The sequence below is a fragment of the Pelodiscus sinensis genome, chromosome 2 (genome assembly GCF_049634645.1).
Source record: "Pelodiscus sinensis isolate JC-2024 chromosome 2, ASM4963464v1, whole genome shotgun sequence".
Classification (NCBI taxonomy): Eukaryota; Metazoa; Chordata; order Testudines; family Trionychidae; genus Pelodiscus; species Pelodiscus sinensis.
Window position 1 is genome coordinate 243,549,696 of NC_134712.1, and position 15,935 is coordinate 243,565,630.

The 15,935-nt window shown below is 49.4% G+C and overlaps 1 protein-coding gene across 9 annotated transcripts in view; it reads right to left on the reverse strand.

Annotated features, from left to right (window-relative positions):
* Positions 1 to 15,935, reverse strand: part of ACTR3B (actin related protein 3B) — a 75,927-nt gene that overhangs the window by 15,198 nt on the left and 44,794 nt on the right. Inside the window, exon 10 of one of the 9 annotated variants that reach the window (XM_075922775.1) lies at positions 740 to 3,162. The exons of 6 other annotated variants lie outside the window; for them this stretch is intronic. In XM_075922775.1, the coding sequence (XP_075778890.1) occupies positions 3,010 to 3,162 (153 nt within the window). In that variant the 3' untranslated portion in view covers positions 740 to 3,009. Of the gene's footprint in view, positions 1 to 739; positions 3,163 to 11,026; positions 15,513 to 15,935 lie in introns of those variants that run through there. 2 more of the 9 variants (XM_075922776.1, XM_075922777.1) reach the window with 2 other exon arrangements.

Consider the following 15,935-nt stretch of genomic DNA (forward strand, 5'->3'; position numbering starts at 1 on the left):
ACCTCAGATTGGAATCTTCTACTGTGACCTCATATCAGGAAACTGAATTATTGGTTATAGCTTGGAATCTCTAATTAAAAAAGGCTGGTCCTGATGCAGTGCAAGGGAGCACTGACCCTCATATGAGATTAACTGTGCAAAAGGAAAGGGAGGATTCTCTTACACCAGGGGAAGGCAAGATGTAGCCCATGGGGCGAATCTGGCATGCCAAACCACCGGAAGTGGTCCATGGGCCCTTCAGGAACAGAATCACCTCCATGCTACTTTAAGCAGCTGGCTGTTCAGTGTGGCTCTCTGCTCCAGGCACCGGGGGGGAGGGGGAGAGAGAGAAGCAGTAGGCTTTGCATGCTGTCTCGGCCCCCAGCACAATTTCTCAGCTCCTATTGGCTGGAAACTGGCCAACAGGAGCTGAGAAATTGTGTTGGGGACAGAGGCGGCATACAAAGCCCCACCCCCACCCCCAGCACATGAAGCAGAGAGGCACAAGGAGTAGCCAGCCCTTTTGAGCAGTCCTGGACTGAAACAAGCAGAAAGCCTGCCTCAGGGTCCTGCATGGCTGCTGCCCAGGAGCTGCCTAGTTAAACACCTCCTGTCCAGAGCCTGCCTCTGGCACCCAACCTCCACCACACACCCCAACTCTCTGCCCCAGGCCACCACCCAAATCCTCTGAACCCCAACTCCCCCAGGTCACAACTCCCTCCCAGGCCAGAACCCTCTCCTGTACCCATACCCTCTCCCAGACCTTGCCTCCAATCCCCTGCCTTAGATCACAATCCCCTCCTTCACCCAAATTCCCTCTCAGACCCAGGCCCCTCCTGTACCCCAGTGCCCTACCCTGGGCTCCCTTCTGCACCCAACCTCCTTCCCAGACCCCGCATCTCTTCCATAGAAAAGTGCAGCCTTTGACTACTTACCAAAACCCTGGAGTGGCCCCCATCAGAAATTATTGCCCACCACTGTCTTACACCAATACCTCAACTTGTATCCTGCTCTCTTCCCTGGACCATCCATCCAGAGAAGAAGTAAAAGTCTGATCATCAGCTAAGCCAAGCCTAAAGTCTACAACTAAGCAAGAGAATCTAGCTACAGCCCCTTCTGTCATCATAGGAATCATCTACTCTACAACAGCACAGCTACAGCTTCTGCTTTTAGCAGACACTTAGCCCATTTTTTTTAATTTAAAAGAAAGGTGCTTGTCAATACTTCACAGGGAAATTAAGGAAGTCATTCTTATGTTCACTTTATAAACTGATGTAACAATCTCTGTAGTAATTGATGACCTAGAGAAACTGGACTACTGATCTATTGATTTAATTTCTATTGTAATCTTAATGTGATCACTGTATATTGTTATATTTAATTAATTTAGAGAAGTCAAAAATAAATTAAATTGTTTTCTTGCTTTTTGTTTTTAATAAATCCACAATAGCAACTACCCTGGCACCTCCCTCGAAACTTCAATGCAGGAAAACAATGTGTTTAAAAATAACTAAACCATGTCACTACTGTTAGGGTGTGTCTAGACTATAGGGTTTTGTTGACAAAATAAAACTATACCTGCGTCTATACTACCACCGCGTTCAATCGACAGTAAGTCAACAGAACGCGGCAGTTTTGTCGATGACAGTAAACCTCATTCTATGAGGAATAACGCCTTTTGTCAACAGAGTTCTGTCGACAAAAGGTGCTATTGCATCCACACTGTGCTTTTTCAAAAGAGAGCTTCTAGACGCTCTGTCAAAAAAGCGGCTTGCTTTGTTGACAGAACTGGCTGTAGTCTAGACGCTCTTTGTTGACAGAGGCTTTGTCGACAGTATCTGTCGACAAAAGCCTGTAGTCTAGATGTACCCATACTGTATTTTAATTATGGGATTAAAATCCTACTACAACTATACTGCATGTATAGTAAGATACCTTGCAATCAACACTATTTCTGAACTAAATTTGACTTTTCAGGAAATTTTAAGCCCTGTCAATTTATGTCTAAAAGTACATGCTTAATACTTATGGTAGTGGAAGATTACACTTCTCTACACTAAATGTTTAATACTTATGGCAGTAGGTGTACTATCCAGCTCCAGTAGACACAACATACGAACACACTAAAAACAGCAATGTAGCAGCAGCTGATCAGGCACCAGGACAGGCTAGCTGCCCCAAATATACACTTAGAAGTTTCAGATGGGATGGAACTTGAGACAACCAGCCTGTCCTGCTGCCTGTGCAGTCATATTTTCACTGCTGTCTTTAGCCCGCTAGTGCAGATACATCCAACCATCCTGGAAATGACACTGCCATCTCCGGAATAGACGTACCTTAAGAGCATCACCTCACCTGTTCTTCTTAACGATTAAGAGTGGCAGAGTCTGTCAACCCTGTAACCACTCTATGTCATTAATAAGTCTAATTAAACTGTAGAATATTTGAACAAATGACCAAATAAATTCAGACATTACTGCAGAATCAATTTAACTATCAGCAAATTCTAAGGTGATACAGATCGTTTCAGCTCATCCCAAATAACAATGTAAAGTGTAACCTACTTTTTACATTACATTTTGTATAAGCTGATTATCATTTAATAAGACCACAGTCATTTATAATTTGTAACAGCAAAGGTTCAGGTGATGCAAATGGACCATGTACTAACTCTTCATAACAGTTAATAGGGACCAAACTTCAGTTGTATCAAACTAAAATAATTGCTCAATCCCAGTCCCCATTTGTCTGAACTGTAAAACCACCAGAGTTTGGCACAAACAGAAGCCTTGAAAAAATCCAGACTGTATGGGTAAGTCAAGTCTTAGGTTCTTTATGCAACACCTGAACACACTGTACCTGGAGCATGACTCCATTACCACCATTTTCAGACATCCATGTGCAGGATGTTATCATACAGCACAGATCAATGGGGAAATGAATATAACTTCTCTCTGGATGAGAAAAAGCGGAAGTTGGAGCTGAGAAAGATCTGTTCTCCTCAGCACAGGGAGGCCACAGCAGCCATCTCTAATCTCTCCCAACAGCTGGGCTGTTCGCCATGTAGCAAGGAAATGACACAGGCTCTCTTTCAAGAGTGGTCACTGAAGAGGAAAAGAAGGGTTCCACCTTAATGCTCCTTAGTGGCTGCACTGTTAACAGTGCTGATAGGATGGTGTGCCCCTGTGAGTAGTGGGAAGAAAAACAGACATAAGTTGCTTATCTTCTATGGCCAAGACTCAGTGCCAAGAGATGATGTGACATGGACCCAACAGCCTCACTACCAGCAGTAACCCCCCACCCCACCGCCAGCTTCCCTACTATACACTCCCACTAACCTGCCAACTGTGGATTTCTATCTACTGAAGCACAGATTAGCTGAGTTTTCAATAACATTTCCAAAGATTCATGTAGTTTAGGAAGAAACAAAAATACAAAAAAGAAAACTGGTAATAGTTAAACTGGCAACGACTGCAGACTAATTCCCCACTTGTATTTCACATATCTCCACACTTAGGTATCAAAGCTGCAGACATCCTCAGTATGATAGTCAGACAGTGCCACCTACCTATTATTCAGTGTGTGGTTTGCTTAAGACAGGACTATGCAGCACTTTAAAGATAACAAGATTATCTTTATATCTTTATAAGGGTTTATTAGATGATGCGCTTTCGTGGGCCAGACCCACTTCCTCAGATCAAATTGTGGAAGAAAATTGGCATGACCATATATACGAAAGGGATACAATCAAAAAAAGTGAACACACATAAAATTGACAAATCAGATTTTAGAACCAGACTAACATGGCTACATCTCTATTACTATTCTGGTTTGCTTAAGCCTCCTTCAGAAAGGGATTATAATGACTTGATATGTTAGAAAAAACTTGAGGAAAATTTTCCTCACTCATAATTGCTCTTAACTCTCTACATGCCAACACATAAGCACAAGTAGAACTCCTATATGACACATACTAGGGATGTTCACAAGTGGGGGGGAGGTTGCAAGTGTGTAAACGCTTAAGTTTTCAGCAGTTAGATGTTTACATGCAGGAGGAAGGCGGCTCTGCAGAAGCCAGTGTGGGCAGGGAGCCAACTTTTAAGTCAGCTTCTTGCATGCACCGGCTCCTGTAGAGTCACCTCCTTCTCTCCCCTCTCCCACCCCAGCGCTGCCTCCTCTGTATCAGAGGCAGTAGCATGGGGGTGCAAGCCGTAGCCAGTACAGGCAGTCCCCGACTTACGCGGATCCGACTTATGTCGGATCCGCACTTACGAACGGAGCTTTCTCGCCCCGGAAGTCGGGGCGAGAAAGCCCCGTTCGTAAGCTGCTCTGGTGCCCCTGGTCTGCTGGAGACCGTCTCCAGCAGACCAGGGGCACCGGGCGGGTTCCCGCGCTTCTGAGGCTTTGCCAGAGCAAAGCCTCGGAAGCGCGGGAACCGCTGCTGCTGCCACTTGGGTGCCGGTGCCTGTGGTCTGCTGGGGACCGTCCCCAGCAGACCACAGGCACCGGGACCCAAGCGGCAGCAGCGGGCGGGTTCCTGCGCTTCTGAGGCTTTGCCAGAGCAAAGCCTCAGAAGCGCGGGAACCCCCACTGCTGCCGCATGAGACCCGGTGCCTGTGGTCTGCTGGGGACGGTCCCCAGCAGACCACAGGCACCCGGACTGAAGCCGCAGCCGCGGGGGGGTCCCGCGCCTCTGAGGCTTTCCCAGAGCAAAGCCTCAGAGGCGCGGGGAACCGCCGCTGCTGCCGCTTCAGTCAAAGCGGCAGCAGCGGCGGTTCCCCGCGCCTCTGAGGCTTTGCTCTGGCAAAGCCTCAGAGGCGCGGGACCCCCCCGCGGCTGCGGCTTCAGTCAGGGTGCCTGTGGTCTGCTGGGGACCGTCCCCAGCAGACCACAGGCACCCAGACTGGAGCGGCAGCAGCGGCGGTTCCCCGCGCCTCTGAGGCTTTGCTCTGGCAAAGCCTCAGAGGCGCGGGACCCTCCCGCGGCTGCGGCTTCAGTCAGGGTGCCTGTGGTCTGCTGGGGACGGTCCCCAGCAGACCACAGGCACCCTGACTGAAGCCGCAGCCGCGGGGGGTCCTGCGCCTCAGAGGCTTTGCCAGAGCAAAGCCTCAGAGGCGCGGCACCCCGCTGCCGCTGCGGCTCTACTCCCCGTGTCCCTGGTCTGCTGGGGGGGGGGGGGGGCGCAGCTAGTGTGCTCCCCCCCCCCCCCCCCCAGCAGACCAGGCTTTTGTTTTGGACTCTGGGGCAGAGCAGCTGGGGCGCTGCCGATTGGTCCTGCAGCGCCCGTGGGCACTACTGGACCAACCCGGCAGCACCCCAGCTGCTCTGCCCCAGGTCCTGATTCAGCCGCTGCTGGTCAGTTTCAGCAGCGGCTGAATCAGGACGTCTGGGGCAGAGCAGCTGGGGTGCTGCTGGGTTGGTCCAGTAGCACCCCAGCTGCTCTGCCCCAGGCGTCCCCAAGTCAGCTTCTGCTGAAACTGACCAGCGCTGACTACAGGAAGCCCCAGGCAGAGTTGCTCTGCCCCGGGCTTCCTGGAATCAGCTGCTGATCAGTTTCAGCAGCAGCTGACTTGGGGACGCCTGGGGTTCTTAAGTTGATTCTGTATGTAAGTCAGAACTGGCGGTCAGTTTCAGCAGTGTCTGAATCTGGACGCCAGTTCCGACTTACATACAGATTCAACTTAAGAACAAACCTACAGTCCCTATCTTGTACGTAACCCGGGGACTGCCTGTATATGCAGGGAGCCTGCCCCACCCTGTGCTGCTGCTGGCTCCCCACAAGCACTGGCTCCTGCCTGCAGCAGCACGGGCAGGGAGGGGGCTTGAATGTAACTATTTAACCTTGTACACGATCACATCCCTACCACATATTGTAGAGAGTACCTTATAGCTCTCTAGCTTAGAGGCAGACAGTGCTACCAAATGCTCAGATAGGTGTCAGGATAATTCAGTTGGGAGCTAGAGCTCAAATCTCATAACAGAACAGACTCACAGCTAATGCTGATCCCATAATCCAGCAACAGGGAGATAGTACACCCTATGACCTTAAACTGAGAGCAGAGATCACTGCCCATTTTAAACTGAAAACAACCCTGTATACACAACCTACATGCTACTGTAATAATCTTGTACAAAATATAACCTGTGCAGTGTTGTTTGAAAATTAATATCTTGCTAGTCAATAACATTATGGTGAAATGTACATAGTGACATGATATGTAAAGTTATGAGTTATAATGATGATAGTACATGTTCAAACCCACTCTGCCCTGACTAAGCAAAATTGGTTAAACTGGTCTATCCTAAACAAAGGAGTAAATTTTACTTCAATTTACATAAAAGTAGTAAACAGAGTCTAGGAGACAGCAAGAAGAAGTAGCTGGAAACAACGCACATCCGTATTTCAGAAAGAACACGGAGCCACCTTCACTACTAAACTCTTAGTAGCAGGGGTGGGCAAGAGGCAGCCAGCGGGCCTGATCCAGCTTGACAAGCTACCAGATCTGGCCCGCAGCTGCCTTGCTGGAACCCTTAGGCAGAGAACAGCTCATGCTTTAAACAGACAGCTACTCTCCACTTCGGACAGCTGCGAGGGAGGAAGGGAGTCTTCGCATGTGGCCTCCATGCCCCCAGGAAAATCTCTTATTGGCCAGTTTCCAGATAATAGGAGCTGAGAAATTTTGCTGGAGGGCAGGAGCACTGCAGGAAGCCTCCTTCCTGTTCATGCCCAGAGCAGAGCCACATGGAGCAGCAAGCAATCTTGGACTGCGGCAGACAGTCTGCCTAAGGTTTCTGCAGGGCTTCTGGATGGGAGCCCTACCTAGGTAAGCACGTCCCAACCAGAGCCTGCCTCTGGCAACCCACCCCCCCCCCCTCCTCTCTGACTACCTGCCCCAGGCCACTACCCAACCCCCCTGTGCCCCTTTTCCCCCCTTCTCCCAGCTCACAACTCCATCCCCGACCCTGCACCCTTCTCCTACACTCCCTCCCCCAGGCCAGAATCCCCTCCTGCACCCATACTCCCTCCTTGACCCTGAACCCCATTCCCCTGACCCAGGTCACCACCCAAACCCTCTGCACCCCCTTCACCCAGGTCACAATTCCCTCCCAGACCTTGCACCCCTCCTGGAGCCCCTCCCCTAGATCAGAATCCTCTCCTGCACCATTACCCTCTCCTGAACTGTGCATCACAACACCCTCCTTCACCTAAATTCCCTCTCAGACCCCACAACCCCCTCCTGTACCCCAGTCCCATAACCCAAGCTCCCTTCTGCACCCAACCTCCATAGAAGGGCCACAACCTCTCCATAGAAGTGCAGCCTTTGATCACTTGCCAAAATCTTGGAGTGACACCCCTCCCATTGAAAATTGTTGCTCACTCCTGCCCTGTAACCTTCATTACTGGTTGTATGAACTTTGCTTTGAGGGGTAATCCTCAGAAAAGTGCATGCCAAAGAGTGACCAGATCATAAGCGAGGAGCAAAAAAAAATCCCAACTCATCTCTCTCTCTGGGTATGTCTACACTACCCCGCTAGTTCGAACTAGCGGGGTAATGTATGCATACCGAACGTGCAAATGAAGCCCGGGATTTGAATTTCTCGGGCTTTATTTGCATAAGCAGGCCGGCGCCATTTTTAAATGCCGGCTTGTTCGAACCCCGTGCCGCGCGGCTACACGCGGCACGGGCTAGATAGTTCGAACTAGCAAGCCATTCCGAACTATCTGTACACCTCGTTCCTCGTTCCACGAGGTGTACAGATAGTTCGGAATGGCTTGCTAGTTCGAACTATCTAGCCCGTGCCGCGTGTAGTCGCGCGGCACGGGGTTCGAACAAGCCGGCATTTAAAAATGGCGCCGGCCGGCTTATGCAAATAAAGCCCGGGAAATTCAAATCCCGGGCTTCATTTGCACGTTCGGTATGCATACATTACCCCGCTAGTTCGAACTAGCGGGGTAGTGTAGACATACCCTCTCTCTCTCTCTCTCATCTAAGACAGCAAAAGAACCAGCCCTTTGACTCCCGGTTTGTTGCCCCTGAAACTAAGAACCTGTGGTAAGGATTTTTTTTCCATCCTGAACCACGTCTAGCTACTTTGTAGCTGGTGGAGAACATTTAATATTTATTTTCTTGACACCATTTCTGACTCCAATATCTGGTACTTAAAATCACTCTTCGTAATTAAATAATCTTGTTATATTTTTAAATCGAAATGAATCCAGTACTGTGTTTAAAACTGAACTACAGGAAAACCTGTGTTTTCCAGCATGCTTGGGGATTAGAGCCTTCCAGTTATCTACAAATTCTGGTTATCTGAGGGTCCCATCAACCTATGAAAAACCAATGGACAATAATAGTAAAAGTCAAGTTTTTAATATTGGTAGTTTTGTAGTGTGAGGCAGTTGGTCTCACATTTCTATTTTGAGTTAAAGATGATTAGTACTTCTTAAATACAAACTTGTTAAGCCAATCATGGTAAACCAAGCCAGGCCTGTGCGCCTGAAGATGTGACAGGATTGTGGCTGGGGGCAATGCCAGTTAAAGTTTTGTGGTTAACAGAGTGCCAGATAACAAAGGTTTCACTGTATTTGGTAATGCCAATTAAACTAGAAAACTCTTGAATAATACCTGGATGGATAAAGAGAGGGCTAGACAGTGTAGACCATATTTCTGGGGAAAATTCAGGATTGGGAATGTGTTGGGGTCACTGTAGGTAGTAGCCAAGACTGCTAGAAGCCAGAATGTAACTGATATGTTGCTGACAGGCTGCTAGGGTTGGCGATGCTGATTAACATTCAGGGTGTTACCTGCATACTGATAGGCTGTTTGTAAGAGGCCTGGGTCGGGAGCCACAACAGCTAAGCGTTGGGAAGCATCCCAGGTTGCAGGGAAGGTGGTGACACCACCTCACCGGTCTGTACTGCACTCTGAAATGTGACACTATCTCAGCTATATGCTCAGGTAGACGTTAAAGACAGAATGAGAGTTTTAAAAAAGAAAAAGGTAGATAATTTCAGAATCTCTGCTAATTAGCACCATTCCTCCCATTAAACCCCCTGAAACTGTCAATGACTACAATGACTATAGTTGAATATGTCAAACTTAGAATCATAGAATCATAGGACTGGAAGGGACCTCGAGAGGTCATCGAGTCCAGCCCCCCGCCCTCAAGGCAGGACCAAGCTCCGTCTACACCATCCCTGACAGATGTCTATCTAACCTGTTCTTAAATATCTCCAGAGAGGGAGATTCCACCACCTCCCTTGGCAATTTATTCCAATATTTGACCACCCTGACAGTTAGGAATTTTTTCCTAATGTCCAATCTAAACCTCCCCTGCTGCACTTTAAGCCCATTACTCCTTGTCCTGTCCTCAGAAACCAAGAGGAACAAATTTTCTCCTTCCTCCTTGTGACACCCTTTTAGATATTTGAAAACCGCTATCATGTCCCCCCTTAATCTTCTTTTTTCCAAACTAAACAAGCCCAGTTCATGAAGCCTGGCTTCATAGGTCATGTTCTCTAGACCTTTAATCATTCTTGTCGCTCTTCTCTGTACCCTTTCCAATTTCTCCACATCTTTCTTGAAATGTGGCGCCCAGAACTGGACACAGTACTCCAGCTGAGGCCTAACTAGTGCAGAGTAGAGCGGCAGAATGACTTCACGAGTTTTGCTTACAACACACCTGTTGATACAACCTAGAATCATATTTGCTTTTTTTGCAACAGCATCACACTGTTAACTTCATAATGCTCTACGGTTAACTTCATAATCATTCAAAAGCTTCAGAGGGGTAGTCGGGTTAGTCTTTAAAGTGCTACCAGACTATTTGTTGTTTAAGTTTTTTCATAATGATTGTCCATCAAAAATGTATTACATTATTTATACTTATGACGCTATGGGTATTAAAATGACTACATAAACCCAGATCTAAATTCATCATATTAAATCAAGATCTTTTGGGGGTAATCTCTAGTTACAGGTGGTTACATAACTTGAACATTTTTCAATGCTTCCCCTACCGGTTCCACACATTTGTTCTCAGGAGATGAGAGAAAATAGGAAGGAAGAAAAAAAATGAGAGATAGGGATGCCAGCTGCCTTACACTTAGACTCCCTCCTGCTGACCAACACAGGCACAGATATGCCAATCAATCCCAGCCTCCTGGTCAGATGAGATTAAAACAGCCACCCAAAACCTGGAAGAAGGTAAAATAGAGAATGTGAGATGGAATTTAATTAAGCAAAGATGAGGCAGTTCAGAAAGGTCAGAACAATGGCATGCTGTGAAAGTCCTGAAGCCACCTGTCACCAACAGAAATATTCTTTTTTTAAAAGATTAAGAAGTTCCCGTGTGTGTGCATTTGTAAAATTACTCTGCCTATACCCATAATTCACGATTGGTCTGATGTTTGACTACTGCTCCTTTCACAACACTCAGGGTATGTCTACACTGCATGCTTCTTTTGGAATAAGCTATTCTGGAAGATATCTACCAGAACAGCTTATTTCGAAATAGCACATCTATACACAAAAAGTGCAGTGAAATAGCAATTTGCTATTTCGAAATAGCATCCAATTAGTGTGGTCACTCTGGGTATGTCTCCACTACCCTCCTAGTTCGAACTAGGAGGGTAATGTATGCATACCGCACTTGCTAATGAAGCCCGGGATTTGAATTTCCCGGGCTTCATTAGCATAAGCGGGGAGCCGCCATTTTTAAATCCCCGCTGCTTCGAACCCCGTGTAGCGCGGCTACACGGGGCTCGAACTAGGTAGTTCGGACTAGGTGCCTATTCCGAACTACCGTTACTCCTCGTGAAACGAGGTGTACCGGTAGTTCGGAATAGGCACCCTAGTCCGAACTACCTAGTTTGAGCCCCGTGTAGCCGCGCTGCACGGGGTTCGAAGCAGCGGGGATTTAAAAATGGCGGCTCCCCGCTTATGCTAATGAAGCCCGGGAAATTCAAATCCCGGGCTTCATTAGCAAGTGCGGTATGCATACATTACCCCGCTAGTTCGAACTAGCGGGGTAGTGTAGACATACCCTCTCTCTCACATTTAAGACCACCCAGAACCAGTTCAGGCAGGGCATTAGGTTAGCAGTGACTTCCTGAAGCTGCTGCCTGAGGCTGAGATGCATGCTTCAAGGGACCTCCCAACCAGTACAGCCATTTCTCAGGTTCTTCTGCTTGCTTGCCTACCTCCCTGCGGGACAGCAAAGCATTTCCACTGCGTGCTTTGGTTGCCCACCACCCTTTTATGGGGCTGGAGCTACCTCTAGGCATGCAACAGCCTCTGACTGTCGTGCTGTAGTTTCTGCAGCACTTTCTGCAGGCTGCCCTCCAAGCCCTGCAGGAACACAAACCCAAGCTGCTTGAGGAAACCCTCAACATGTGTCTGGGAGTGCAGCTCTTTCAGACACACCCCACTATGGAGTGCTGCTTCTGGCAGCTGGACATCAATACCAACTGGTGAGACTGGCTCATCATGGAGCGGGGATGACCAGCAGTAGCTCCAGAACTTTTGAATGAGGAAGGAGTCATCCCTGGAGCTATATGCCTGGCTCACCTCTGTTCTCACATGACAGATGCAACCTGCCAGGCCCCTGGAGAAGTGGGTTGCCATCATGCTCTGGAAGCTCGCCACGCCAGGCAGTTACCAATCCATCAGGAATCAGTTCGGCATGGGGAAGTAAACCATTGGGGCCCTTGTCATGCAGCTATGGTGCTCTTGGGCTATAGTCCCTGGAGGTAGGGGAGGAGTACTAAAAAGGGGGACCCTAGGGAAAGAGGGGGTTCTCCAGGTGGTTCTGCAGTTCTGCTCTCTCACAGTCCTACGGGCTTCATAGGAGGTGTCTCCTGGGGTGTTTGTGGAAATAAGGGGGGAGGTCCCTGAGCCTTCTACAAGGGCTCTGGCATCCCTTTGATTCAGTTTTATTTGTTTGTTTGTCTCCTTCTGCAGGTCAACACAATCCTCCTGCGCAAGGTCATCCACTTGGGTGACGTGGACCCCATCGTCGCCGGCTTTGCCATCATGGGATTCCACAAATGTGGGGGGGGGTGACAGATGGAACCCACATCCACATCAACCGAAAGGGAAACATTTCGATAGTCCTGCAGGCCCTGGTCGACCACTGCAGCCAGTTCTTGGACATCTTTGTCGGCTGATCAGGGAAGGTGCATGACACCCACTTCTTCAGAAACTCCAGCCTCTTCCACAAGCTGGAGGCCAGCACTCTCTTCCCTGAGTCCAGCATCAGGGTCGGGGACATGGATATGCCACTGCGCCTCATGGGAGATGTGGCCTACCCCCTCATGCTGTGGCTAAAGAAGCCTACACCAGCCACCTTGACCTCAGCAAGAACTGCTTAGATGCCCACCTGGGCAGGGCCCGAACGCAGGCAGAGTGCACGTTCAGGCATCTGAAGGCAAGGCTCAGGTGCCTCCTGACCCTCCTGGATGTGGGGGGAGCAGAACATCCCACAGGTGGTGTCCGCATGTTGTGTGCTACACAACATAGTGGAAAGTAAGGGGGAGGCCTTCCTTCCATGGTGGGGGGCAGAGGGCAGGCAGGAGTGCAGGGCCTTTGAGCAGCCACGCACATCTGCCATCCGCCAGGCTCATCAAGTGGGGGTAAGCATCCAGGAGGCCCTGAGGAAGAGTTTCTCACAAGGACCCCAGTGACACTCTTTCCAGGGCCTCCCCGCTACGGACCTGTGCCTTGCCCCTCTCTGCCTTTCCTATACCAACCCCTGTGCGGGGACTTCAGCAACTTCGAAGGTGTGAGGATCCGGGGAGGCTAGGAGGATAAGCAGGAGGGAGGGCTGGAGCAGGGTCAGTCATGAGAGGGGGGGCAGGGGCTAGAATGCAAAGGGGAGCAGGACCGGGGACTGGGACAGGGGTAAGAGCAGGAGCTGGCTCTGGGTGGGTCAGGAGAGCCTGGACAGTCTCGCACATGTTGAGTCTTGCTGCAGCAACTAAGTCCACATGTCTCTCCACCACTGCATGTCATCCTGGACCCTTCAGTGCCTGCGGCTCCCCTGAGGTCAGGTGGCTAAGCATAGCCTGCGCCACTGTCATGGCTGGGAACAATAAAGAGAAATGGTCAGTCATCCCTAGAGACACTGTCTCTGAAGCCTTGTCTTCATTGGGGAACTGTTTGTCTCAGCTCACAGGTCAGAGGAAGGTGATGTCCTGGGAACATCCTTGTGTGGCCTGGACAGCAGGCTCTTTCTTACAGGGGCCCAGACATCCCCAGGGGACCATGCTTCCCACCCGCACACGTCCCAGGGACAAGCAGGCATGGTAAATTGCCAGGAACCCTGGATCCAATGGGCGGAGGGGGGGCCTTGAGCTGCCTGGCCTTCAATCGGTGCCATGAACACATCAGCTACAGCAATGGTGGCATCCCAAGGGGAGAGACCTTGTATCCCTGGCCACTGGGAGAGAGAGGGTGAACAGCACACACACCTGAGCCTTGCAACACTGTCCCCAGGCATGGGTGCTACCTCGAGCATGCAGGCATGCCCATGGGCGGCACTCCAGAGTCTCTATGTGTGCGTGTGTGTGTGTGTCCTTGTCCCCAGCCTCCTTCTAGCAGTGGTTCATGGTAGGAGGATGTCTCCCCTCCCCAGGGGTCAGAAGTGTGGCCAGCGTCCCCAGAGCCTGTGAGCAGGAGCCCAGGGGTGCTCAATGCTGCCTCCTGGAGCTGTGTGGCACAGACTGGCACTGCACATACATCCAAGTGTACAGATTGCAGCGCGATGCCCAGGTTGAGGCGGCCAAGTGACGATCACACCACAGCCCCTCAGTGCCCACCATTCCCACCCTGTCTGCGTGAGAAAACTAAGACCACTCACCTGATGATCCTTCCCCGGCCTCAGAGGATGCCTGGGACACATCCAAACCATGGCGTAATGGCTCCAGCGTGAGCATGGTCACCACGCTGGCCACGTCCTCCTTCTCTTCGGCTGGGACCCCTGGGTAGGTGACACTGGGTGTCTCCAGCGTCAAGTGGAGTGGGGAAGGGGTGCAACACCCCCCACGATGTGGTGCAGGTCCTCTTAATAGGGGCAGGAGTGGGGTTCTGCCCCGGAGCATGAGCTGTTCTCCCCTGCTCTGGCATAGGCCTGGCAGAGCTTTCATCTGTTCCTGGGTCTGGGTATGGCCCTTGGTGGCCAGGCTATTGGGCCATCTGGCCATATATGTCAGCGATACACCATCTGGAGCGGAGATCCTGCAGGTTCTCCTCCTCACCCCACACCTCGATGAGGGCCGGGATCTCTGCCCCAGACTAGGACAGCATGCACCTTTCGCAGCTCCTGGGAGCCCTCTGCATGCTCCCTGGGAAGGGCAGAGGGCTCTTGGGGAGCTTGGGGGTCTGCCATGATATCCAGATGTCAGGTACTGGCAGCTGTGGGGTGGCTGGAGGGCCAGCTTCCTGCCATAAGTGCTTTCCCCTGTGTCTGCAGCTTTAGGAGATGCAGAGGAAGAGGAACCGTCCTGATGCACAGGGTTCTGAGGAGTATGGATGGAGTGGCCAGCAGGGCACCTGTGGATTTCCTTGAGGCCCCTTTTTTTCCAACAAAACTCCCTGTGCCGCAACCACACATGCCTTCTTCCAAAATAGCTATTTCGGAAGAGGCCTTATTCCTTGTGGAATGAGGTTTACCAATGTCAGAAAAGGTTGCCCCAGAGGCGGTGGACCGAAGACAATGACCAAGTGATTTATCTCGTGCCATCTCCACCCTCTGACAGAGGCCAGGGACACCATTTCTATCCCCTGGCTAATAGCCTTTTATGGACCTAACCTCCATGAAATTATCTAGCTTCTCTTTAAACTCTGTTATAGTCCTAGCCTTCACAGCCTCCTCTGGCAAGGAGTTCCACAGCTTGACTATGTGTTGTGTGAAGAAGAACTTTATTTTATTAGTTTTAAATATCCAATAATATTATCATTCAATAATAACATCAGTGATAGCCATGTACAGACAACAGGGAGCAATGCAACTATAAAAAGCAGAGGTGGGTTTTTCAAACCCCGGTGTAGACTAGAGGTGTAAAACTGAAAATAAGTGCACTTACTATTTACCTGGTGACTCAGACAAACTTACATTCCTCTGCCAAGCCCAACTTATTTTCCAGGCTATTGGTCTCTCCTTCTTCAGCTACTTTTACAGACAGCAACTTTGACTTCAAAATAATTAATATAAAAGAATAAAAAAGTATAAACTGAGGGAAACCAGTAGAATGGAAAGGGTGAAAATAATCATGGCTACTCAACAAGGCAAAAACTGCAAGTGGATCAACAAGTCTGGGGCCCACCCTTAAGAATGAGCTATGTCTTTCAGGGAGATCTGAATTCAACTTTTACTTGGAAGCTTCTACTGGTAGATGGACTTGTCCCTAGTTGCCCTGACTGAGCCATGGTGGAAGAAGCACCTCTTGTCGGTCATTCGTGGGATTTCTGCCTTCTGAAAGAGCACACAATGAGAAAGGGCTGCATAGCACAGAAGATCTTAGTAAGACTTATCTGCCAAAATGGAAAATCTGTATGAGTGAAAAACGGTGAGAGGGAAGAGGAAAAGAATGGAGAATGGGGGAAGAGAACAATAGACGAGTGTGATCTACTAACAGTGTCCCCTTTACTAATCTACATTACTGTGTTTAGCATCTAGGTTACTGCTGCATTCTAGATGCATTCTAGACATACTTAAGATACACAGAAAGAATCAGAAGGGAAGAAAGCTCTATTACATAATCACCAAATAAAACCCCCCACTTGCTAATATGATTTCTGAACCGGTAGTTCGCCTCAAAGATCTCCTTTCAGTTTCCTTCTGTTCTCCTTTCCTCTATTCCAAGTACAGAAATAAAATCATAACAATAGGCCTCTATATTATATCTTCTTTCTGCTTCCAGTCTCTGTTGACCTATCTATATTCCTCCATTTCAG